This window comes from Balaenoptera musculus, chromosome 1 (assembly GCF_009873245.2).
Source record: "Balaenoptera musculus isolate JJ_BM4_2016_0621 chromosome 1, mBalMus1.pri.v3, whole genome shotgun sequence".
In the NCBI taxonomy this organism is placed as follows: domain Eukaryota; kingdom Metazoa; phylum Chordata; class Mammalia; order Artiodactyla; family Balaenopteridae; genus Balaenoptera; species Balaenoptera musculus.
Window position 1 is genome coordinate 96,042,135 of NC_045785.1, and position 26,873 is coordinate 96,069,007.

At 39.3% G+C, this 26,873-nt stretch overlaps 1 protein-coding gene across 2 annotated transcripts; it reads right to left on the bottom strand.

The window, feature by feature from the left end:
- Positions 1 to 1,324: 1,324 nt before the first annotated feature.
- PSMA5 (proteasome 20S subunit alpha 5) lies at positions 1,325 to 26,711 on the bottom strand. 2 transcript variants are annotated; one of them, XM_036867183.1, is made up of 9 exons: positions 26,571 to 26,711; positions 22,345 to 22,411; positions 14,985 to 15,111; positions 12,676 to 12,743; positions 11,624 to 11,731; positions 11,424 to 11,482; positions 9,181 to 9,283; positions 7,862 to 7,948; positions 1,325 to 1,577 (listed from the first exon to the last, which is right to left on the bottom strand). In XM_036867183.1, exons 1-9 carry the CDS (start codon positions 26,597 to 26,599, stop codon positions 1,500 to 1,502), a joined length of 726 nt encoding a protein of 241 aa, XP_036723078.1. In that variant the 5' UTR covers positions 26,600 to 26,711; the 3' UTR covers positions 1,325 to 1,499. The 2 variants fall into 2 exon arrangements, with proteins under 2 accessions (XP_036723078.1, XP_036723087.1); XM_036867192.1 differs by having other exon boundaries at positions 26,677 to 26,695.
- Between the last annotated feature and the right edge of the window lie 162 nt (positions 26,712 to 26,873).

The following is a 26,873-nucleotide window of genomic DNA, read 5'->3' on the forward strand; positions in this document are numbered from 1 at the left end:
ATATGAGAAGTAACAATATCTACTTCATATGGCCATTCCTTTTAATAGATATTGGAGTATAATTGCTTCACAATACTGTTAGTTGCTGTTGCACAACAAAACAAATCTGCCATATGCATACACATGTCCCCACATCCCCTCCCTCTTGAGCCTCCCTCCCATCCTCCCTAGCCCACCCCTCTAGGTCATCGCAAAGCACCGAGCCGATCTCCCTGTGCTATGCTGCTGCTTCCCACCAGCCAACTATTTTACATTAGGTAGTATATGTGTCGATGCTACTCTCACTTTGCCCCAGCTTCGCCCTCCCACCCCATGTCATCAAGTCCATTCTCTATGCCTACCTCTTTATTCCTGCCCTGCAACTAGGTTCATCAGTGCCATTTTTTTTTTAGATTCCATATATATGCGTTAGCATACGGTATTTTTCTCTTTCTGACTTACTTCACTCTGTATGACAGACTCTAGGTCCATCCACCTCACTACAAATAACTCAATTTCGTTTCTTTTTATGGCTGAGTAATATTCCATTATGTTTATGTGCCACATCTTTATCCATTCATCTGTCGATGGACACTTAGGTTGCTTCCATGTCCTGGCTATTGTAAATAGCGCTGCAATGAATATTGTGGTACATGTCTCTTTCTTAATTATGGTTTTCTCAGGGTATATGCCCAGTAGTGGGATTGCTGGGTCCATATGGCCATTTTTGAGGCTCCAATAGATTGATTCTTTAAATCATCTCAACCAGTCATATGCTGGCAGCTCTAATGGGGGAAGTTCATAGTATATTCCAAAGTCTAATGTGAACTACTTCTGAATTACCCAGTTCTCTCTCACTGATTTGTAATTGATTGCCAGCGAGGCCAAGATCATGAATTTGATTCTTTTATAGTCCTTGACTTCATAAAAAAAAAGAAAATCTCATTCCAAATTGTCTCTTAAGGCACAAGAAATAGTACAACATTGTAGCTGGCTTATTCCAACCCATCAGTTTTGGGAAGGGCCTCAAAACATGTTCTTTTGATGGTCAATTAGTAGCATCTCCTTCATATAAGGAAAGCAGCAGAAATAACTATTTACTCAAGAAAAACTACAGAACTGAAGTTTACAGTGGTATTAGTACCTATAACACATGAGGAGGAGTTGGACTAGTTGGGAGTTCATCTGTCAACACCAAGGAATTCATAATATAGTTGATTCTGTTGTACAGAGCCACTAAAACAATTTTAGAATAGATACTGATAGGATAGGGATATTAATACCACTATCCTTTTTGCCCCCAACACAAGTATTTTATACACAAGACTGCATTAGAAGAGAATAGTCTATTAACAAATATTCAAAATTTTTCTTTATTTCAGAACTGCCTTTATGTACAGACATCATAAAAAAATGCACATACACTGGAGATTTTCCAAGGAATTGGAGCTGGAAATAAAAGTTACGGGCAACTAGGAGAACTGAAACTGTCCCCAAGAAATTCTAAGGATCAAGCTTCCTTAAATCTCCTTGATAACCTCTTCAAGTTCTTCCTTTGTGAACATGTGGAAATTCTGGCCAGGCTGCACTGTGGCTAGCTAGAAAGAAAACAGAGAAGGGTTAGTAAGCTCGGCTCGATCACCCTGCTTATAGCCCCAGCACAGTCAGGAGAAGTTGTTGGTGATGCAGCTGTTCATTAGGAACTAAGGGATCTGCTGTCCCAGGGATATCCTTTCCAGCAGCAGGTTCCTAAAATAGCTGTCTGACTCCAAAATAAAAATCTTCTTGACCAAATTTTCTATTTTGAGGTTAACCCACCACATAATAGTTAACCAAATGCCTGGCATCACTGTCACTTCTTGAGGTTACTTCAACAAGGATCACAAAAGAAGCAGCAAATTGGGGTCAGTAGTTTTTTCTGTTAAAGATTCCTTTAGAAATATATTAAAAGCATATTCACACACTTGCAAGTCGAGCTTGTGTATGTGACCTTGGTATACTTGCCCACTCTGCGCCTCAATTTCCATCAGTAAAATGGGGATAAAAGCACCTAACTCATAGGGTAGTTGTGAGGATTAAATGTGTCAATCCATGTAAAGTGCTTAGAACAGTGTCTAGAACACTGTAATAAGCACCACATAATTAACTATTATTGTTGGGTATTATTTTCTCTAAAACTGCCCATATGGTAACTTAACAAGAAAAACATTTGTTTTGTTTTTAAAAGGACTGGCCATGAAAAGATCCCATTAACACTGACCGTAGGAAATCAGTTGCGACTAAAGATATTAGTAATAACCAGCAGTCCAGATTATAATGTATTTGAGCAATAAAAGACTAGGGTCAGAAGATGGTTAGTTTCAAATTTAGCTAAACCACCGGGTTTTCCATCGTCTCTGCTGACAACATAGTCCCATGTTTTAGGGTAATACTGAGGAATAGGTGCCACTTCACTTTTGCCTTTAGCTTTTGTGTTTAATTTGTTTGAAATGTCATTTCCTTATATTATCTTTTTTTAACTTTAAAATTAAACATAGTAGGGCATTTTTTGAGTAATATTCACTACTGATATTTAGTGTAATTTGAAAACTGCCAAAACTAGCATAGCCCAGTTACATGATGTTTATTATTCTCTGCCTCAACTACAGGTAAAATTTAGAAGAAGACTACTACTGCACATCTTAAAACACCTGAAGATCTGGTCTGGGGACAGACTAAAAAAAATGTTCTCTCAAAGCCTGCAGTCTCCACTAGATTCTCCTAAAAGATCTATCCAATTATACGAAATATCAGAAGAGTCCCAAACATATTTGTAAAATATATGTTAAATAATTTAGTGATGTCCATATAGACCATGAGTTCTATTCCAAGGAAATTAAAATATATAAATGCTTTTCTTAAGGACATGAGGACAGAGAGATACAAAGTCAATAAACCAGAGAAGAGTGAGAGCCTACAGAGTTTTTTGTCAAGTCACCCATGGCTCACAAGCTAGTCCTCCCAAACCATTACAGGGGCTAAAAACCAGAAACTGGGCAACTCTGAATTAGACTAGTCCTATAGAACCAGGCTGCAAATCAATACTAACAGGACTTAAACCAAATACTGCCTTCAGGAAGGTACCCATCACTAGATGAGTAAAAATAACCCCTTGCATTTACTTACATAATTAATATGAAAGCTACTTTTCTATTTATCTCATTTTACTTTCTTTTTTTAAAAATACATTTATTTATTTATTTATTTATTATTATTTTTTTGGCTGTGTTGGGTCTTCCTTGCTGCGCGCGGGCTTTCTCTAGTTGCGGTGAGCGGGGGCTACTCTTCGTTGCGGTGAGCGGGCTTCTCATTGCGGTGGCATCTCTTGTTGCGGAGCACAGGCTCTAGGCGCACGGGCTTCAGTAGTTGTGGCACTCAGGCTCAGTAGTTGTGGCTTGCGGGCTCTAGAGCACAGGCTCAGTAGTTGTGGCGCACGGGCTTAGTTGCTCCGTGGCATGCGGGATCTTCCTGGACCAGGGATCTAGCCCACGTCCCCTGCATTGGCAGGCGGATTCTTAACCACTGCGCCACCAGGGAAGTCCTCACTTTACTTTCAAAAAACCTCTGTGAGGCAGGTAATTTTCTTTTATTGATTTGATCAGTAATTAATTGCTAAGCACCTGTGTACTAGTTACAGTTGTACGAAGCAAAGAGATCCAAAGATGAAGAAAGTCTGTCTTATTTACTAAGAGCGCTAGATGCCAAATGCTTTTAATGTCAGGTAAGTGTTACAACAGAGCCAAGCATACATAAAGGCACAAAGGAGTAATCTAGGGGGGAGTCCAGGAAGGTTTCAAGGAGAAGCAATCTTGGAGTTGTGTCTTAAAGCACTACAAGAATGGGTCAGTCAAGGAGCAGAGGGCAGACTGAATATGCAAATGCATAAATGCACGAAGCAAGATGATGTATTTGCAAAACTGAAAGTAATTCTGAATGACTAGAGCAGAGGTTGCATATGTGATGAGATGAAATGGAGAGGTAGCAGGAGTTCAGAGCTCATAGAGAGATAGTGTATTAAAGTGGTAGAAAGTACAGGACCCCAAATCAGACCTGGTTTCAAACCTTGACCCCACCATTTACCAATGCTGTTACTTTGGGCAAGGTCTTACCTTCTCAAAGCTTCAGTTTCCTCCTCTGTAAAATGGAAGTAGGAATACCTATCTCATAAGGCTATTGTGAGGATTAAAAGATAATTGCATGTAAAATTAGCAAGGTACCTAACAGGTTAAACATATGCCTTAAGAAGTAGTGAATTACTGTGACATGAAAAGAAGTTTGGAATTTATCTTGCAGACAGTTAAGAGTCAGAAAAGACTTTTTAAAAGTGAAGGACAATTGAGCTTAGGTATGCAATTTAGAAAATCCACTTCAGTAGCACAATGGCAGGGGAAATGGAATGAAAAGGAGGACAAGGCTACAGGCAGGAAGACTAGCTAGGAAATCTCAAAACATACAAGGCAGGAGAAAAATGAGGGCCTGAACAAGAGAAGGCCCTGGGAGTAGGCATGAAGAAGAGGCACTGATATGAGAGTTATTTAAGGAGGCAAAGACACAAATCGGTGAAGGCAAAGGGAGGTCAGAGTCTTCCAGGTTTCTGCTGTGAATGACAGGTTCACTGAAGGTGTCATCAACCAGAATTAGAAATAAGGGAAGAGGAAATGGTTTTCAGGAAAAATGATGAGTTTAGTTTTACAACTGTCAAAAATTTGAGGTGTCTGCTTCAGAAAAGGTCATATAAGAAGTCTTAAAAATGACCATGAAATCTGGTAAAGAGGAGTTATCTTAGCAAGGGGCAGTCTCAGGGAAATAATAACAGAAACCAATGGCAGTGATTGAGAAATAAATGAGAAGCGAGGCAGTGAAGACAATGAATACAGATTCATCGTCTAGCAATTAAAGGTTAAAAAAGACGATGAATGGAATAGCAATAAAATGTAACAAACTCCTGAATTTCAAAATTATTAAGTGAAAGAAGTGAGACACAAAAAGAATACACACTGTAAGATCCATTTATAAGAAATTCTAGAACATGCAAAACAAATCTATAGTGACAAAAAGCAGATCAGTGGGAAGGAAGCGACTAAAAAGGGCCATGAGGGAACTTTTGGGGACGACAGAAACGTTCTGTATCTTGTGGTTGCGGATACAAGGGTTATACCTTTGTCAAAATTCACTGAACTGTAAACTTAAAACAGGCGCACACTACAGTATGTACATTATGCCTCAACGAAGTTGATCTTTTAAAAAAAGGATACTAGGTAGAGAGAGGGGTTGACAAAGGTGGGTTTTGTTTTTTTGTTTCTCTAAAGAAAGATGCAACTTGGAAATTTTCCCTTTTTGAGGGGAAGTGGCTGTTGAGGAGAGGCTGGTGACGCAAGGGACAACTGGCGGAGCAGGGACCTCAGAGAGATAGAGGAGGATGGGCTCTAGAGCAGTGGCTCCCAAATGCCTGACCTTCTTAGACTGACCATCAGAGTCACCCAAGGAGATTTCAAAAATACAGATTTCTGATGGACAGCCAAAGACTGATGGACAGCCAGGTTTGGAAACCATGAGTTAGAGCTTGGAAAAGTGGAAGTGCCCCCATTTTAAAGCGAAGAAAACTCTAGTCAGGGATTAATGATAGAGCATGGATGAGAAACACACCTGATGCTCTCTTCAAAGCAACACTGTAGTTGCACTGAAACTGAATGAGCTAAAAAATATCTTTGAAGTTTTAGTTGAACCAGGCAGGCCTTAGAACCTTCCCTGTGAAATCAAAAGAGCTATATGTGGGCTTCCCTGGTGGCGCAGTGGTTGAGAGTCCGCCTGCCAATGCAGGGGACACGGGTTCGAGCCCTGGTCTGGGAAGATCCCACATGCCACGGAGCAGCTGGGCCCGTGAGCCGCAACTACTGAGCCTGCGCGTCTGGAGCCTGTGCTCCGCAATAGGAGATACCGTGGCAGTGGGAGGCCTGCGCACCGCGATGAGGAGTGGCCCCCACTTGCCGCAACTAGAGAAAGCCCTCGCACAGAAACGAAGACCCAACACAGCCATAAATAAATTAATTAATTAAAAAAAAAAAAAAAAAGAAAAAAGAGCTACATGTGAATTACTCTGAGGTAGCAAGGAGATAGTCTTAGTGGAAATGCCAAGACCCTATCTCATTCAGTACCACAGAAAACAAAGCACAAAAGGAACTGACAAAGTCCCTCCTAAGGGTCAATACGGGCTATCGTTGCATTTTTTGTGCCTCATCATCTCAGAGACTGGCACGAAGGGGAAGCATTTTCAAATCTTTGCTGAGAAGGTGAAAAAACAACTATTTATGAAGTAAGTTTTCCATTTCCATTCCATAACCCCCTCTCTCCATGACTGCTGAAGAAGCAAGCCAAACACCCCTCCCGCAGCCCCAACCTCTCTCCAACTCTTCTCGGACCTTCCCACCTTTAGGCCAGCCCCTTGTTCTGGCGCCCAATTTTGCCCCTTTCACTGCAGCCTACGGAACCAGGCTCTACTGGTGACAGATTGACAAACAATACTCTCCAGTACTCTCTCCATTCTTCTGCCCATAACCAGTCAATCCTCTGCCAGAGATTTATCCAAATATACATTTTCTCAATCTATGCTGAGTATAGCTGAAAAGTATCCTGGTAAGTGCTGATTGGTTTAATTACTGATTTGTGATTCCAGCCTCAGTTGGCCTTTAAAAATTTTTTAATTAAAATATAATATACATACATACCATGCCTCCAAGGGTAACCACTATCCTGACTTTTTACAACAACTTGTTTTGTGATTTCAGCTTCAGCTAGCATATTTTAATGTGACCCAGCAATCCTTTTACTCATCCCTGTCTTCCCTTTTCTCTATCCATAATGACTTTTCCAAATATTTCCCATTCTTCTTAATTTCACTGTTGCATTCACCCACTCTCGGAAGATGATCTAACAATCACCAGGGAAATATAACACCTCTCTCCCAATTCACCTCCAAACCTGCCTTAACTTTACTCATCATTACCTCCCATCCTCCTGTCTACTCTTAGGATCCTATATAAGGGCATACAGAATCTGGTCCACGTCTCTCCAGTGTCATCTCCCTATCTTATATACATCTCACACTCCAGCATTCAGATAAATCCCTCAAAGTTCCCTTTTACGCACAGTGTTATTTTACATGTCCTGTTCCCTCTTCCTGGAATACCATTCTCTTCCCTTCTCCAAACTTCACCTCTTCCAGTAAGCTTTCCTAATGCCCCAGTATAAGTTATATGTTCCTGTGTCAATCCATTCATATTGCTATTACAGAAGTATCAACCCAAGCTGTTATTATCTGTATGTCCTCTATACTACTTAATGGGAACTGGATTTTCTGTGTCTGTATCCCTGGCATCTACATAGTACCTGGCATATAATGGGTATTCAGTATAATGCTGAATCAATTCTACTTTTCAAAACCAACTCTTTCATTTGTACCATGCCTCCTCTCTGCTAGAACTCTTCCATCATTATCTAACTTCCACTTTTAATTCTTTTAACATTTTTCTATCCACTACTTGCTTCTCAGACTATAAAAGTATTTTCAAGTCTTTCCCCATCCTTAAAAAGACAAAAATCTTTTTCTTTAATGCTGCCTGCTGCTGACATTAATTACTTCTTGAGAAGGCAGCATATTCTTGTTCTGCACTTCATCACTCCCTTTTATTCTTTAACTCACCAAATTCTGGCTTCTGCCATTACCACATTACTAAAGTTGCTTATTCACAGGATAATAACTTCTTAAGAACTGAGCATACAAAAATGTTACTAGCTTGATCTTCAGCAATGAGAGCTATGATATCTGAATAAAACAGAAAAATACCTCTATGTTAGTTGCATTCAGCTTCTCCTCCATTACTTGTTTGAGGATTATGAGTGAAGATTTGATGGCTTCTTTCAGTGTCATAGACTTGAAACAAAGAGGGTAAGAAGAGTAGCCATTAATTGCACATAATCCCTCCTTCCTTCCAAGATTTCCCCTCTATCTCCCTGAAGAAATGATTTAGCAAATATCAACAAATCAAACATCTCAATAAGTACAGTGCATTATAAGTATCTCCAGAATTCAGGTAAATGGTAAATAAGTAGAGTACCTTTATTCAGAGAAAAAAAAAGTCTTATTTTGAACCAGAACAAGGTTACCAACTGTAATATGGTAAGTGATCTTTGAAGAGGAAAGAGTTACACTTCTCTAGTTATTGTCTTTTAATGTAGAAGCAAGATAATATTGATGATATCCTGTGAATAATAAGTCCCAAATGATCTAGAAGGTAGCCCAATGGTTTAGAAAATCTGCTCTTTTCTTACTCCATTTTGTACCTGATTTCCTGCACACGTAAGAGCAATACTAGGAGAGGTTGATGTAAGCAGGCATCCCTGTATGAACCACCTGAATGACAAGTAGGGCAGCCTTCAGCCACTACAATGAGTTACCCCAAACCAAGTCTTCCCATCTCACAAAGATAAAAAGTACCAAATGCCCACTTGCTTGGAGAGCCAGACCAGGAAATATAAACTGCTAAGTAAAGCTACGAAGATAAAGGATAAACAAATTGTGGTACATCTATACCATGGTATACCACTCATCAATAAAAAGAAACTATTGAAATGTGCAAAAATACGAACGTATCTCAAAAACAGTATGTTGAACAAAAAAAGGCAGACATGAAAATACAAACTGTATGATTCTATTCAAAAAAAGACCAGACAAAACTAATCTACAATGGTAAATGTGCCTGAAAGGGGGGAAGAGACTGAACAGAGAGGAGGCAAGCATTCTGGGGCAGGGTGATGGAAGTGTGCTATATATATATGCATCTATCTTAAATTGCTTATTTATTTATTTATTTGGCCGTGCCGGGTCTTAGTTGTGGCATGCGGGCGGGATCTTTTAGCTGTGGCCTGTGGGATCTAGTTCCCTGACTACGGCTCAAACTGGGGCCCCCTGCATTGGGACCATGGAGTCTTAACCGCTGGACCACCAGGGAAGTCCCTATATTTTGTTTTAAGTGCTGGTTACAAGGGTGTATACAATTGTCAAAACTCATAGAACTGAACTCTTAGGTCTGTACATTTTATCGTATGTAAATTATACCCTGATTTAAAAAAAAGATAATAGAAGTCGTGAGAATGCTTGATTACCTTGTGGTAAACTTCTTGCAAGGAGCTCTGGGCACCCTCTGAAGCAGAGCCAATTGCTCGAGCATCACACTGTACAAAGGTTCCAGATGGGTCCATATGAAACCTGCAAAACCACCAAAAAGAGGATTAAAATGCTTAAGAAGGGTGGCATTTTATGTAACAAATGTCTCACTAAAAAATATAAATGCTTGGCCCTGCAGCCAGGAAATACTGAGGCACAGATCCAAAAGATGTTCTATGGCTGGAGAAACCAGGATAAAGAAGTTGTGGTACATATATACAATGGAATATTACTCAGCCATAAAAAGGAATGAAATTGAGTCATTTGTTGAGACGTGGATGGATCTAGAGACTGTCATACAGAGTGAAGTAAGTCAAAAAGAGAAAAACAAATATCGTATATTAACGCATGTATGTGGAAACTAGAGAAATGGTACAGATGAGCCGGTTTGCAGGGCAGAAGTTGAGACATAGATGTAGAGAACAGACATATGGTCACCAAGGGGGGAAAACTGCGGTGGGGTGGGGATGGTGGTGTGCTGAATTGGGTGATTGGGATTGACATGTATACACTGATGTGTATAAAATTGATGACTAATAAGAACCTGCAGTATAAAAAACAAACAAAACAATTAATACTAAACTTTCATTGGGTTATTTGTATGGAAATATGTTAATATAAATGTTTCAGACATTACGTGAAATTTCTAAAAATCTTATATGTTCTGGTATAATGTTATAAGTCATAATTCTAGTTATTACTTTAAAATGTATATCTCAGAAATAACTAAATTTCCTTGTTAATTGCACTATTATGAACTTTCATCAAATCTTTAATTGTGGTCATTTTTAAGTCTTTTGTCATTTACACAGTTCTGGGTGTACTCTGATGCTTTTGCAAATATGTTCCTATAAAAGGGTTTCATCTTCAAGGAATTCATAGAAAAGACTCTGACAAGTACAGGTTTCTGGTAACTGTACTGCTGAACTGAATGAATAAGCATTTTCAGAACTCTAATGAAAAACTGATGAACTCATAAAAGTGCTAACAAAAGATCAAGATGAAAAAAAAATTAATTACATGGGACTGAGTGAACTGATGGGGATGATTATAATTTTTGTGACTTTCTGTTTGAATTAAAAAAAAAAAATCCCACAAGGACTCAGAGGCAAAGAATATACAAATCAATTTTCACTGCAAAGTAAAGGAGCTGTTACAGTGGAGGATTACTGGACTGAATGTCAATATTATGACATAGTATGAGTGTGTTTCATGTTTGGTAATTGCAATCATTATTGCTTTTGTTGTGGTCATCCATTTACAATGCTTGGTGTCAGTCTATTTATCTCTTGTAAAAATAAAATACAGTGTGTGTGTGTGAAAAAAAAAAAAAAAAAGATATGCCATCAAAGAAAAAGCATTCAGGAAACAGAAGTAAAGATTTAAATGATCCTGTCATTTTTTAAAGATAGTAGCCAACAATCAGTTTCTTACAGACACCAAAAAACAATTCTTAATTCAGCATGATAATTAATCATGCCTATTGGACCTAATGGTAATACTTTAAAGAAATTTTTTTAAGTCTTCAATAACTGGTGGGAAAGCTATGTTTATTAATAATCAAAGCTGCTTGGCCAGAAACTTATACAGCCTAAAGTCTGGGAATAAACGAAAAAAAAATGTAAATATCCTTTAAAAAAAAAGCCATTATACTGAAAGATGAAAAGATATTGAAAGACTGCACAAAATTATACAGAAAAAAAGAGTAAAAATAAACTATTATTTAAGCAACCCACTTCAAGGAAAAAAAAAAAAAGTGTTTAAGAAAACTAATAATAATTTCCTCAGGGATTTAGAAGAGAAGTATATATAAGAATACTTTATATATACAGTATATATAAATATGACACTTATGTATGCCTGTCTAAATACTATTTGAGGATAGGGATCAAATCAATATTCCAAAGCAAGGCTCTAAAACACATTTTGACTACAGCAACAAAGTTACTTCTAATTTCTTTCTACAAATAGCACTGGTTCCAATAGAGGAGTTCTTCATAAAATCCCCAAATTTGTTTTTGTGTAAGCAGCATAGAATCAATGAACTTTATAGAATTAGAAGCCCTTCATCTTTACAACTCTACAATAATCTTCTCACTTGATTTAAACCACCAGTCCCATCCCAAATGTAAATAATTCTCCCAAAAAGGAAGCAGGAAAAAAATGGCCAAATGGTACTTACAGCTGGGGTCCTTTTTCATCAACTCCTCCAAATAACAGTGCTACTCCAAAGGGACGAGACTAGAACCAAAAAGCAGGAGGTATTAAGATAAATAGCTACAAAGTAGGGGGGCGAGAAGAGATGGTAAAGACATGTTCCGAGGACAAATGTCTTCAGTTCCACAGGACAGCAAGAAAGCTTGGCACAAGCATCAAACTCACCATGGCACCTGGATCTGCATCTTCCTCTCCAAACTGTAGAGCCAGATTTGACACAGCCTGAGTCACACTCTCCACTGTCATGGTCTCATTGTAGGTGAACCAGTGGTTCTAAAAGAAGAGCAAAGCATGGTCTACCTTTCGTAAGAATGGCATTAAAAGTAGCCCACCATCTCACTACACACATCCCTTTGACTGTGGTTAAAAACTGAATGCTCAAGCTCTGGTGTGTTTTCCTTAACACTAAACTCAAATGCTCGGGACTGCATGAGAGGAAGAGAAATAGCTCTGGAAATAAAGTTACACCAAAAGGACTCTAAGCAATGACGACTTTTCAAGGGAGAGGATTGCTCCCTTGAAAAACAGAGTTAACCCTTCAGAGCACCAAATCTAGTCTTTTCACAAAGTGAAAGCTAATAGCTGAGTGCCGCTTTCCCTCAAAGGCCCTATCTTATCATTCTGTTGGAGTTTAAATTAAATGACTTATTCTTACATAAGTACTGACAGCAAACCTGCAAATAAGCACAAAAAAAATGTTTACCAATCAGATATTTTTTTCCTACCAGTCTACTACTCTGCAGGCAGCAGGAGCTCAGTTAAAAAAAAAAAAAAAAAAAAAAATCAGTATTCCTAACCAGCATTTATCACCTGGTACATATCATTACTCACTACAGGAGAGCTGTCATTTGCAAGCCTAGCTGCAAAGGCAGTTGGGGTGAGAATTCCTTTAGCTATTTCTACCTCTTGCTATGGTGCTCCCACAGAAAGTCAATTAGGGAACAGAATGCAGTGCAATGCTTGCTTTATATAAGGCAAGTCAAAAAGAAGCAAGAGACTGTCAGCACTATTTACCAGGGCTTCCTTAAAGCTGCAATGGTTGGATGGCTAGACTCCAAGCCTCAGAAAGTTGTAACTAGGGATTCTACCCAAAATCACTCCCAAGAGCTACATCTGATATTAACACAGATACCTGCAGTACAGCCCAGGCAGTTATATCATCACTAAACAAGGAACACAAGCATCATGGTAAAAAGGAGAGATGATGCTAATTTTACCTGTGTCTCCACTCTGGCTTTATCAATTAAAGTCTTAGCATCAGCAATTAGCCCACTCATGGCACAACCTGCAATGTAAAAGCAACAGTGACCCGGTAGCCAAATCCTTGTAGAACTCTTTCATCCACTCAGGAAATACTGAAATTCTGCAGTGAAACCATGACAGCCATTCAGCAATCCCATAGCAATATACCTAAGAGATTAGATGGGAAATCATCTGCACTGAACACAAGTATAATTATATCACTAACAAATAAAAACCATTCATAATGACAGAGAAGTCCAGCTATTAAGGTAGGAGACAGAGAAGAGCAGCTAATCAAACATGAATTTCCACACGTTACATCCTCAAGCATTCCTTCAGCACTCTTTTGTAGCCCGTGATGCACCTTCAAACTAAGCAAGCACTAACAGTCCAATAGGAGAAACAAGGGAAAAAAAATAACTATCTCACTATGAGCTACAATGGAAGACCCTAGAAGAAAATCAAGTCTTTTCACTTCCTGACCAAACACAAACTAGTTATATGAGTGATGGCCCAAGATGCCAAGATTATGGCTGTGACTTTACACGTCATGACTCAAATCTAAATTTCCAGCCTGGGTCTCACTCCCACATTTCAGACCTATAAAGCCAAATGACTCCCTTAATATATCTACTTGGATAGACCACAGACTCATTTCCCTTCTAGGTTCCATCTTTTTCCCTGGCCCTCACAACCAACTGAATCCCAAATTCTATCAATCGCTGTCTGATTAGCCTGTCTGGCATTAGTCCTCACCTCTCCGTTTTCTGGCCACTACCTTGGTTAAGCCTTCATCATCTCTTTATTTGGACTATTAAAAAAATTTCAGACCTGGTCTCCCTGCCTCCAGTCTCAGTCCCCTTCACTCTACCTTCAACACTACTATCAGAATGGTCTTTCTCAAATCCTAATCTGATCATATTTCCTCAGTGCTTAAAACCTTGGCCATTAATGCAAAAGGATCAAGTTCAAGCTCTTTAGTGTGGTAAACAGGACTTCCACTGTTTGATCCCAGACTCGTTTCTTGCCACATTCCACCTGCCAGTCATGCCAAACTGCGTGTGCCAGGGTATTTTATATTTTACACCACCACAGCTTTGCTCTTTTCTATTCCCTCCAACCAGAAAGCTCTCCCCTGCTACACTCAGACACTTATTCACTTGGTAAACACTTCCTTATCTTTTAGAATTCAGTTCAGCTCAAGCATCACCTTTATGGAATCCTTTTCTAAAAGTCTTACTACCACTGGCCCCAGGGAAAACTAATTGTTTCCTCCGTTGTACCCCTACTAAGCATACACTACAGCCTTTCTTAATACCTACTTCACTTAACTGCATTGACTTATTTACATATCTACTTCTGTGATTAAACTGTATGCTCCTGGAACACAAGCGGACTATGTCTCATTCCTTTGTGCGCCTCTGGTGTCTAGCACAAAGTCTGGCACATAAGAGGTTCTCAATTTGTTGAATGAAGTGACACTGACCTACCTCCAAAAGGTAGATGGCTTCAGATAAAGTAGATACAATGTTCTAATCTTAAAAGACTAACTCTCAGTTTCTATATCTATGAAAGAGATAATGTTAAGCTCCCTGCATCACTATGGCATTTGATTCTGACGCCTTCAAGCAATTAATTATTTTACCAATGTTTCAGTAATTAGATGACTAGATAGGTTAAGTAAATGTGGGCAGTCAACTAAAATGCCATGCTATAAATAAGTAGAACTACTCATCATGCTACAATGATGCCAGAAGCCACGGCAGGGGAATTTAACAGAGACCCAAAAAAGGGAGGAAGGGAAGGCAAGGGGAGATAGATTGAAATGATAAATCTGAAAACAGAGGAAGAGTACTGATCTGGGTCAAAGTCTATCATCCTTATACTCGCTGCACCTTAGCCACTCTGAAGATCTTTAAGAATTTCTCTTTCCTTAGTGGACATCCCTACCTTCCCACACAATCCTCTGCTCCAGGTGGGCTCCTAATGTTATGCATCAATGAAGACCCAGCCATCATAGGGAGCTGGCCTATGATTCAACCTTCACATATTTCAATAACCATCACATTTGCCAAGTATAAATTTGAGGGAGAAAGGAATGTCTGGGAGTAGGTGAATCCTATAACTGCTTTCTACTACCTATATTATGCACAATGGCCTACTACCTGGAAAATGATAACTAACAAGGGATAAGATGTTCACCTAATGAACCTCTCTTGAAACATCAAAGAAGACTGATTAACCCAGGCAAGATCCTACAGAACAGCCTTCTCCTACTCCTTACCTATGTGAGCATCAATCTCTACAATTTTCTCAATGCTGCTGGGCTCCATGAGTGGAGAGGTAATTCTCTTCTCCACAGCTAGGCACACACCCTCTGATGTCTGGATCCCAATGGCTGTAGAACCAAGCTAAAGAGAAACAGGTTATGGTTATCATATAGAAGTCAAAGAACAGTCTCACATACTCACCAGGAATCTCTCTGTATATCTTCACATGATAGAAGCTTCAATCAGCCATATCTAGTACACAGAGAAAATAAGGAGCACCCTAATAATGTACTATTCCTGTCAATGGCAAGAGCACCGATTTACAGAATTTTGTGCTTCTAAAGGGGAAGTTCAATAAGGTCTTGAAAATGTCCGGAAAATGATCAACTCTAATGCCAGTTTTTTGGAGAGGGGCAGATTCTGAAGTTCTAAACATAGTGGGCAAGAAGTAATACAACTTTAATGTTTTTTCTGGACTTGGTATCTTTTTACCTCTGCTACCTTGATCTATCCCAAAAGGTGATATCCCTCAAATCTATGTGACCTCCAGAAAAGTAATTTACTTAAAAAAAAGAAAAAGAAAGAAAAAAGAAAAGAAAAGAAACACCACCACCAACATAAAAATATCTTTCAAGGTCACTAGCAGTCTACCATATAGCTTGATTTCATCTCTCCATCTCCATGCCACCATCCTAGCTACCCACCCCTCTTTGTCTCAGTTTCCTTATCTACAAAAGGGGGATAATAATAACAATACCTACACATCAAGAGGGGTAAACACACATACATAAAATGTTTAAAATGGTAACTTGCACATAATAAACAAGCAACAAATATTAGCTATTTTTTTATACGCCAAGATTACTTCAACAGCCTCCTACTTAGTCTCCCCATCTTTAATCTCTCTCTCCCAATGTATCTTTCATGTTATGGCCTGACTGATACAATAAAATGCTATTTTCATTATACTTCTCCTTCTCTAAAGAACTAATATCTCTCTATACTGCCTGTAACATAAAATCCAAGTAAGCTTCCAGAGTCCTCAAAACCTAATCCTACTTTACACTTCCAACTTTATTATTTATCATTCTCCAGAAAAATCCCTCAGGTATAGCCAAATCCATTTTCTCATGCCATATTATCCGCTACCCTTGCACTTCTGCCCATGCCGTCACACCTGGAATACGCTCCTCCCTTTGCCTATCCAAATTCCACCCATCATTCATAAAGCCTTCCATGACTATACGTGCTCTCTCCTGTAAATAATCACTATATTTACTTACAGTAAATGACTATATTTACTTAGTTCTACAAAGCAATGACTATCAGTGTGAGCATCAGATTCCTGGAGTCTGTTATTGCAAAGTATTCCAAAGAATTTCATAAATCATTGTGCATAACATGCTTAAAACGCATGCAGACTGAATGATCATGTCTCATACATATATGTATTATTTTTCAAATGTGTAAAGTTGTGACTTTATTTAGAAGTGTTATTAAATATATATACCTGCTTTTCACTGTATATTTTCTTAATGGTACATGCATAACTACAGGAGATAAAATGTCAAAGAATTTTATGTAAAAAATGAGTGCTCTTACTTCTAAGTAAAGGTGTAGACTGAATACATACATTAGCTCTACTCCTTCTCCAAGCCTGAGAACAGGAGATTAAAAGGCTTAAGTGGGGACTGGATAAATCCACTAGGACAAAGAGAATGGACAAAGACACAGACACAAAATTTTAAAGAAAGAAGATGGGTTAGTGATTACTTACTTAGCAAACCCGAGAAATCCAAATCCTAACCCAGCAGTAAAGAAAGTCAAGAAACAACCTGATTTCTATCATAGGACCCCCCAAAAAGGGAATGGTGGCAACAAGGACCTCTGGAAATAGAAACGTAACAGCTAAAAATTATAAAATTAGTTCAACGTTTGCTTAAGAGACAGATTTCCAGATCTTTTACCCCACATTGTAAAGCTAGATGATGGCCCCCACTCCCACTCCTGTAGAAGACTCTGGAGAGAGTAAAACAGAGGGTCTCTAGACTGGGGGATGCCACCATCGAAGGCAGAGTACTACAGGAAAACAGGGGAATTAAGTAAAAATTGACAAGTTTAATGTTAAGAACCCCAGCCTTCTTTCCCTGCTCAGCTCTCAGAAGAGAGCAGGCAGAAACACCTTCCAGGCATGAAATGAGAAGAGGCAGTTTTCTCTAGAGCAGTAGTTTTCAAATTTTCTGACCCAAATCTACATTAAGAAATACACTTTATATCATGACCAAAATACACAAACAGATATAAAGAAATAAATATAATAGAAACAAAGTTTCATGAAGAAAAGAAAACACTCACCAATACTATGAGCAAGGCATTCTGAGATCTACTGTTCCAGTCTACGTAAAAAAGAAATGCTCCCATGACCTACTAAATTGATTCAGTGCCCACTAATGGGTCAAGATCTGCAGTTTAAAAATATATATCTCTAAAGAATCTAGCTTGTTCAAGGGGAAAAAGAAATCTGGCGAAAAAAATTTTTTTTAATCCTTGAAAAAGGTATTTCATCCATAAAACAAGAACAGGACACTAATAAGAAAAAGGAAAAAAACAAAAATGCTTGGAAATTAAAAATAGTTTCTTATGAAATCATTGGAGAACGGGTTCTACCAAATTGAAGGAATACATCAAAAAAGAAAATGGGGCTTCCCTGGTGGCGCAGTGGTTGAGAATCTGCCTGCCAATGCAGGGGACACGGGTTCGAGCCCTGCTCTGGGAAGATCCCACATGCCGCGGAGCAGCTGGGCCCGTGAGCCACAATTACTGAGCCTGCGCGTCTGGAGCCTGTGCTCCGCAACAAGAGAGGTCGCGATGGTGAGAGGCCCGTGCACCGCGATGAAGAGTGGCCCCCACTTAACGCGACTAGAGAAAGCCCTCGCACAGAAACAAAGACCCAACACAGCCATAAATAAATAAATAAATAAATAAAATTTTTAAAAAAAGAAAATGACTTGTGATCTAACGCAAGAGGGAGTTAAAGAGAGTTCCTAGGATGATGATGATAGAAGATGCTAAGTATACAGCTGTGCAGCAGGCCCAGAGAACCAGTCCAGATTAGAGCTGGTCAAAAGCTCAAAGATTGGGGCTTCCCTGGTGGCGCAGTGGTTGAGAGTCCGCCTGCCAATGCAGGGGACACGGGTTCGAGCCCTGGTCTGGGAAGATCCCACATGCCGCGGAGCAACTAGGCCCGTGAGCCACGATTACTGAGCCTGCGCATCTGGAGCCTGTACTCCGCAACAAGAGAGACCACGACAGTGAGAGGCCCGCGCACCGCGATGAAGAGTGGCCCCCGCTTGCCACAACTGGAGAAAGCCCTCGCACAGAAACAAAGACCCAACACAGCCAAAAATAAAATAAATAAATAAATAATTTAAAAATATTAAAAAAAAAAAAAAAAAAAAAAAAAAAAAAAAGCTCAAAGATTTCTTTAAGAATCTTTTACAGGATACTTAATGTGCCTGAGTGTTTTGAGAGGATATACATAACTTGGAGAGACCCTGGGGATGAATTATTGATATTTACATACTAAATTAGGCAAATTTTTTAAAGAGAATTATAAACTCCCAGGAAAACCATATTGTGCAGAAACAGAAAACCAGCTCAGGTATGAAAAGCATTTACGTAGTCTTACCAATAGAAATGTTGACTAATGATCTAACAAAATTATGATAGATATGATATACATTGAGAGGGTTGCCCTATCTCTACCCCAGTAGGAAACTGTATATCTGTGTGTCACTGGGGGCAGAAATCTTCATCCTTCATAATGAAAAGTCTGTGGATAATACCTAGGTGAAAAAAATGTAAGTCTGTGTTCCTATCTTAGAGATATGGAAGTAAATGCCAAGAAAATTAGTTAAAAGACTTTAAAATGTTGCATCTGAGAAGCTGAAGATAAAGAGGGGCAGGCTCAGGGATTTCTGCTTTTGTTACAAGGTTTATAAAACTATTTTACCTTCTGGCTAAAACTACATGCACGTATGCCTTGAAAATACAGTTGACCCTTGAAAAATACAAGTTTGAACTGCGCAGGTCCACTTACATGTGGATTTTTTTTTTCAGTAGTAAATACAACAGTACTGATCTGTGGTTGGTTGAATGGGTGAATGAGGAACCACAGATATGGAGGGCCAACTATATCAATAGATTATAGGGCAATTTTAGACTGCTTGGAGGGTCAGTGTCCTTAACCCTTGCCCTGTTCAAGGGTCAACTGTAAAATAAAAAAGTCAGAAACCATTGTCAGAGAATTTAATTTGGCACTTAGTTGTCCTCTAATTGTTTTATGTATAGTGTATTGATCTTGAATCTCCAACTGAACAGAGCAGAACAGAATTCATACCTACTTTTAAAAAATTTTTATTTATTTATTTATTTATTTTTAGCTGCATTGAGTCTTCGTTGCTGCGTGCGGGCTTTCTCTAGTTGCAACGAAGGGGGGCTACTCTTCGTTGCAGTGCATGGGCTTCTCATTGCGGTGGCTTCTCTTGTTGTGGAGCATGGGCTCTAGGTGCATGGGCTTCAGTAGTTGTGGCATGTGGGCTTCAGTACTTGTGGCTCGCATGCTCTAGAGCGCAGGCTCAGTAGTTGTGGCTCGCGGGCTTAGTTGCTCTGCGGCATGTGGGATCTTCCCGGACCAGGGCTCGAACCCGTGTCCCCTGAATTGGCAGGCGGATTCTTAACCACTGCGCCACCAGGAAAGTCCCTGTACCTACCTTAAAATTTTATCTAGCAGAGTTATTCTCAACCGGGAGCCATTTTACCCCCTAGGGGACAATTGACAAAGTCTGGAGACATGTCTGGCTGTCACAACTGGAGGAGTGAGTGCTACTGACATCTAATGGATAGAGGCCAGGGATGCTGCTAAACAGCCTACAATGCACAGGTCTGTCCCCCACAACAAAGAATTATCCATTCTAAAATGTCAATAGTCCCTATAATTATTTTGTGGAGGAAGTTCTCATAGCACAAGGAAAAATTTTCAACTTGTTCAATTTGGCCTCCAACTTAAATAGCTTTCTAGGACTTCCCTGGAGGCACAGTGGTTAAGAATCCGCCTGTCAGTGCAGGGGACACGGGTTCGAGCCCTGGTCCGGGAAGATCCCACATGCTGTGGAGCAACTAAGCCCGTGCGCCACAACTACTGAGCCTGCACTCGAGAGCCCGCGAGCCACAACTACTGAGCCCACGTGCCACAACTACTGAAACCCGCGCATCTAGAGCCTGAGCACCGCAACGAAGAGTAGCCCCCGCTCGCCGCAACTAGGGAAAGCCCGCACGCAGCAACGAACACCCAATGCAGTCAAAAATCAATCAATCAATCAATTAATTAATTAAAAAATAGATTTCTATACTTCTACTCCAAAAAAGGGTCAATATTTTGAGGCAGGCTATTTTACAAAATATATCAAAATCAAGATAATTTTCTATTATACATTACATTTATCCCCAGACACTTCAATATTACAATTCTGACTAAACTCCACCTCCACCCCGGGTTGGGACTAGGGAGACGGAGAAGGGAAGAAAGGGAACATTTGAACTGACTATGTATTATTTATTTAATATAATTCACTAGCATAGTAACCAATGTCCAGATGCTCAGAATAATACAATAATTTTGACACTGTCACAGATTTCCATTTCTTCCCCCAAACCTACTCTAAAAGTCACTTTGCCCCCACCTCAGCTGGCTATATCTCACCCATGCCATCCATACAGCACCTCTACGTGATAATTTCTATTTGTCGGCTATTTTTAGTCATTTCTCCAGCTCCTTTCATACTACTAAATCCTTATAGTTATCAAATTGCTTTCACATTGGCTAAGTTGCCAAGACAACAACAAGGTTGTTTCAACACCCAAAAGTATGAATTTTTACACAGGTTAAGCAGCATACATTAATGGCACTACTCCATCCTAGCTCAAACTAGGGCTACAGAGATCAGATACCATCTCGTTAACTCTAAGCAATGTGGAAATTACTAGCACTAAGGGACTTAAGGGGAATCAAAAAAACTGAGAATTACTCTTGGCTTGCACATCTGGATAGAACTATTATCTTAGCTGAGGCTCAAAATAAATGCTACAGCTTGCAATTGTGATAATCTCAGACTTCACAGTAACATATGGTTTAAATATAGGGCACACATGATTAGAAATAGAAAATAGGCACTTTTTGTAGCTGGCCCATCGTTTTCTGCCCACTATCTACTACAATGTTTCCACCTTCACTTCTATGTCTTCAACTAAGAATCTTCTTTGCCCTTTCCAGATTCTCATATAACTATTTCCCCCAATATACTCTTTCTAGAAGAGGTAACTTAGAGGGAAACACAATAGTTCTCTTCAAATATGTGAGGAATTGTCTTATGGAAGAGGTTTAAACACCCTGTATGGTTCAAGGGCAAAACTAGGGCCAACTGAAGGAAACTTCAGGAAGCTAGACTTTCAATTCAATATAAGGATAAATTTCTAAACCATTATGAACTATTTCCAAACAGAATGAGCTATCTAGTGAGAAAATATTCTATCACTAGATCTATAAAAACAGAAGCTGTTTGGGGATGTAGAGGTGATTGAAACAGAGTGAAGAGTTTGACTAGATCAGTGATTCTCAACCCTTGCTAGACACTAAGAATCACTGAGGTAGTCCCTAAAAATACTGATGCCTGGACCTTATCCTAAACAACCTAATTTAGATCTAAAGCAGAATTTAGATTATCCATAATCCAACAAACAGAAGATCCCACATAACTAACTTTAAGTATAAATAGCTTACTTTCTAACTAATTTTTTGAATACTGGTTTGAACTATTCGATTTTGTTGTTAGATTACAGGACACATCTCTTATTCAGACCCAAAAATGTCTAGTACAAATTGACAAATTTACCAACAAGAATACAGGTGATCAGTTAAATGATTTGTTCAAGATGATAAAATATCTCCCAGGTGCTAACTCAGGAATTCTATACCCCTTTCTTTATAGCCAAGAAGATTATATACACAAACATGTCCTTCCAACCCCACTAAGAAAAAGCTACTTACATAACTAAGAAGCAGTTATTTGATTAAAAAGTTCCAAAGTAGTTGTTAGGAATGGGATTGAAATTGTTATACAAATGGTTAATTGTGCCCAACACTGTAAATCAACTATACTTCAAAAAAAAAAAATTAAAAAGGTTAACTGTGGTTGATTAAAGGGAGATAAAGAACATTTTCTAAAGGAACAGCTAAAACACATTTACTCCAAATGTTCTGCCAGCAAAGTACTAAGTTGCCATGAAATTTCAAAAACTACCCCACTTATACTATACCTTGATAGCCTCAATGGCATATTCCACTTGAAATAATCTTCCTTCAGGAGAAAAAGTATTCACACCCCTATAATTAAAAAAAAAAAAAAAAGGTATTAAAATTGTCAGAAAAAATAAGCATAGAGACACTAAAGTCAAGTTCCTTGACATCTAGCTCAGATGGCTACAAGATGTGCATACTATCTTTATGCTCCTTTACCCACAACAATCTGTAGCTATTTTTCGGTACATTAACAGTTTTTCAAGAGAATGGAACCTATACATAGAACACCTCTGCCCCACTCCCATAATATCTTCAAACTGATTAAATGAAAGCAGGTGACTTTCTGCCTCAATCCTGAATCAATTTGGAATCCCTTTGGTAAATTCATGCCCCCAAACTATCAGGCAATTCCTAAGAAAATGTGCATTTATCCTTATCCTCTTCCCATTACGTGAATTTGATGTTAATATCTTACTTTTTAGTAAAAGCCAGCCACAGGGACATTTCTCTATTTATTTGTATGAATTAGTATTGTTATCTGAACAACAGACTGAGATCTGTTGTAGTTCCTAAAGCCTAACCTAGTTAATTCACTCAATACATTATACATGCCAGACTGCTCTTCTCCCTTAAACAATCCCCAACCTTTCCTTGCTCATCTGTTAGAAATCCCTTTGGAGAAGAGGCAGCACGGTCTTAGCTATAAAAGCTTTCAGCACACAATGGACACTTTAAGAATATTTGAACAAATGAATGAAAATAGTTGTGCTCCTTGGTTTATGGAGTCTGGAGTTTATAACATGTAAGATGATATAGAGCAGTGTTTTCAAATTTGTTTTATCAAAAACTCTTTTTTTTAAAAGAAATATTTTACATATATATATATATCTCAAATATAAAACAGATAATAATACAAGTTGACATTTACTGAATATGTACTATATGCCTGGCACTGTTATAAACCTTTAAATGACAACACACTTAATTCTCAAAACAATCCCATGAAGCAGTATTCTAAAGCAGATACTATTTTACAGATGAGGAAGTTGAGACGCAAAGAGGTTGAGTAATTTGCCCAAAGTCACTCAGCATATAAGAGGCAGAACTGGAATGAGAATTTAGGCAATCTAAGACCAAGCTTTCAACTATCAGGAGTCAAAAGAGAATCTCACCATTCCAGCCTCCCATTTTCCCCAGAGGTACTATCCCTAACGTCATTTAAAAGGAAATTTAGGACTCTAAGAAACAGCTTTTAAAAATCACTGAGAGGAAAGTCCGAGGGCAGAAGACCTGGGATTAAATTCTAGTTCTGCCACTTACTAACTTTAATTCACTCAAATGAAAACAAAAAACAAAAAAAAACTATCCTGCCTCTGTCATAATACAATCGGTATTGAATTGCGCAGATTATGAAAGCACTTTGTAAAGTGTAAAGTACTATGTGAATACGAATACAGTATTTTCACCCTAATTCAGGAATTTCATCCTGTTGAGGTATTGCTAAGTCTTCCCTAATGTGGGCTCTGCTCTTGGCCCTGTTTTCAAACTTTCTCCGGGTTATTTCATTTATGTCAAGCACTAACTACTTCCAAATCTCTATTACCAGTTTGACCTCTTTCCTGATTAATCTGAAAGCCTCCTGAGCATTTCCATTTGGATATCCCATTAGTACCAAACACTTGACATTTTCCAGTCTGAAATATCTTCTTAAATCCAGTCATCCTTGCAAAATCAGCTACATCTCCTGCCATTCCTACTTCACTTTTACTTTAAAACACCTCGCATCTCCCAGTTCCCCAAACTATAAAGTTCTGAATGATCTGACTCACTCCTCCCCTTTTCCCATAATTAACCATATGCCAAGTCATATCAATTCAAATCAGTCCCCCCCAGGCCCCCCACCCCCCGCCCCGCACAGTAGCTCAACACTCCCTTCCATTCTCAATGCCCTCATTACCTTTCACCTAAGTATTTTAATAGCCTCCTAACTGGTATTGATTCTCTTTCCTCTAATCCAGTCAATTAATCTCTATACAACACAATTATGATTATGTAACTTCTTAAAATGATAATTTATGCCACACAGATGCCTACAAAATAAGACCCAAACTCCTCAACCTCATATTAAAAACCATCCAGTATCTAGCACCATAGTGTTTTCCCAGATCTCCCCCCCATTCCCATATGTGTATCATATGTGCCAGCAGACTAGAATTTTTGCAAACACGAACTATGTATGCTTTCCCACTGCCCCTCCTTTGTTCATCCTATATTCTCTGCCTCAAAACTATTCACTCTCACTCTCCATATTTATTAAAACCTTACATCTAAGACTCAGTTTATTTATGTTTCTTTAAATTTATTTATTTATTTACTTAGGCTGCGCTGGGTCTCATTTGCAGCAAGTGGGATCTTCATTGCCGAGTGCGGGCTCTTAGTTGCGGCATGCGTGTGAGATCTAGTTCCCTGACCAGGGATCGAACCCGGGGCCCCTGCATTCGGAGCGTGGAGTCTTAGCCACTGAACCACCAGGGAAGTCTCTAAGGCTCAGTTTAAATATCAGCTCCTTTTGAAGTTTTCCATAATACCCTAATATTGAATGCAATCTCTCTCATCAAACTCCCATAGTGTTGATTTGAGCTTCTCTAATGACATGAACACATTTCTGAATTATACTGTAGTTACTTTTGTAAATAGTTCTTTAAAAGACAGTCTCCCATATGAGAAAAAGGATCATGATATTGTTCACTGCCGTATGACAAGCATTCAAGTACCTTGGCTAAGTGAATAAAAAAGGACTGTTTTAGGCATTCTTTAGGAAGATACAAAAATGAGTAACACAAAGCAGTTAATAAACATGTTAAGTAAATGATCACAAAAACCTTAATAAAGGCTTTCTGATAAGAATAACAATTTCCATCATACACACCCCTTACTCAAAATTATATCACACAAAGCTGTTAATAAACATGTTAAGTAAATGATCACAAAAACCTTAATAAAGGCTTTCTGATAAGAATAACAATTTCCATCATACACACCCCTTACTCAAAATTATATCACACAAAGATGATTCTCTTCAATGCTCTGGAAGCTAAATATTGACTAACAAAGTCATTTTATAGGACAGTAGGAAAAAGAGTCAGTTTTTTCTTTTTTTTTTTTTTAAGGCGTCAGTTTTAAAACTTCACATACATCTTCTATGAGTCAGTAAAAGGATTTTTTTTCTTAAAGTGGTAGTTCTAACTGATAAAACTTTTGACAGGTTCAACATATACTTGACAAGAAATGCAGCTTCTCAAGCCATCTAGTACAAAGAAAACATCTGCCTTTCCTGGCTTTAAAATTTAAAAAAAACAATATCTATGTGAAACGTAACTGATCAAAACAGAAACTGAAAGTAAAAATGCCTACAGCATAAGTATGTACAATTTAATATTACTTAACATTTCCAAGCTCTAGAAGATTTTTTGTTTTATACAAATACAACAATCTCACAGCTTTGATTTCAAAAACAGATCTGGTCTTCAACACACATTTAAAGTAACTTGCTTTAAACTGTTTAAAAAGTCAGAAAAGCCTAGGTCTATTTGAATCAGCATGATGACAAAACTCTTGAGAACACTCTAAATTCCAGTTCCCATAAAATCAGACTCCATACACTATATCTGGGCAAAGCTGAGCCTTCCTTCGCTCTTCTGCAGAAACTATACATCACAGCACGTCCCATTACATCTCAATCAAAGGAATGGCTGCTCTAGTCCCACAGCTAAGAAACGGAAAACGAGGTTGTCGTCCTACAAGGAAAAGGGAGCTGAAATGATCAAACCCATTAAGTGATCTCTAATTGCTTTTTCTTCCAGGCACACGTTTACATTTTTAAAAAGGCAGTCACTCTCAGCACAAATAGATGAAGGGGAGAGTGGGTGACTCCTGGCCTTTCCCAGGTTAAAGGTCGGAGTCCCGGCGCACCAGCCTTCTTTCCCCAAGCACAAAGCGGAGCTTCACGCTTCCGCACCGACTTAGGACCCAGCAGTGACTCAGCGGTAGGACAAGTGTGGCCGACAGGCGCAACTCTAACCTGGGGAATCACAGCGGGCGGCTGGGGAAGGCGAGAGATCCCCGGGCCGGGCCAGACTCGGGATCCTGGGGCGCCCCCATGACACGGCAGAACCCAGGCCCAGACCGGGCCCCGGGCCCGCCGACCCGTAACTCCCACCCCATTTCCCCCAGCCACACAGACCTGTCGTACTCAGACCGGGTGAGAAACATGGTAAGGGCAGGAGAAAGCGGCAGCGGCCACTCGGGGATTCTGAGGGCCAAGACGAGTCCACCTGCACCCAACTCACCCACACCGCCACACAGCCAAGTCTCCGTTACCAACTGCGCGTGCGCTCGCAACCCCTTCAGCCCGCCCTCCTATACCTGCCTTCTATTGGTTGGTCGGAGTTCCCGCCGAGGTGACTGGGCCAACGCGCTTCCCCCGCCCAGCCTCGGTAGTTCCAGAGAGGGCGGGACAAAGGTCGTTTTTCCGCTTTTAATCGCT

Bases quoted from the DNA above. Each gene is read 5' to 3' on its own strand.
- PSMA5 (XM_036867183.1), bottom strand. From the start codon at position 26,599: ATGTTTCTCACCCGGTCTGAGTACGACAG. The intron at 12,744-14,984 runs GTAAGGAGTAGG...TTTACATTGCAG, and splicing joins AGAGATTGATGCTCACATAG to GTTGTGCCATGAGTGGGCTA. The intron at 7,949-9,180 runs GTAATCAAGCAT...CTTTGTTTCAAG, and splicing joins TGCAAGAAGTTTACCACAAG to TCTATGACACTGAAAGAAGC.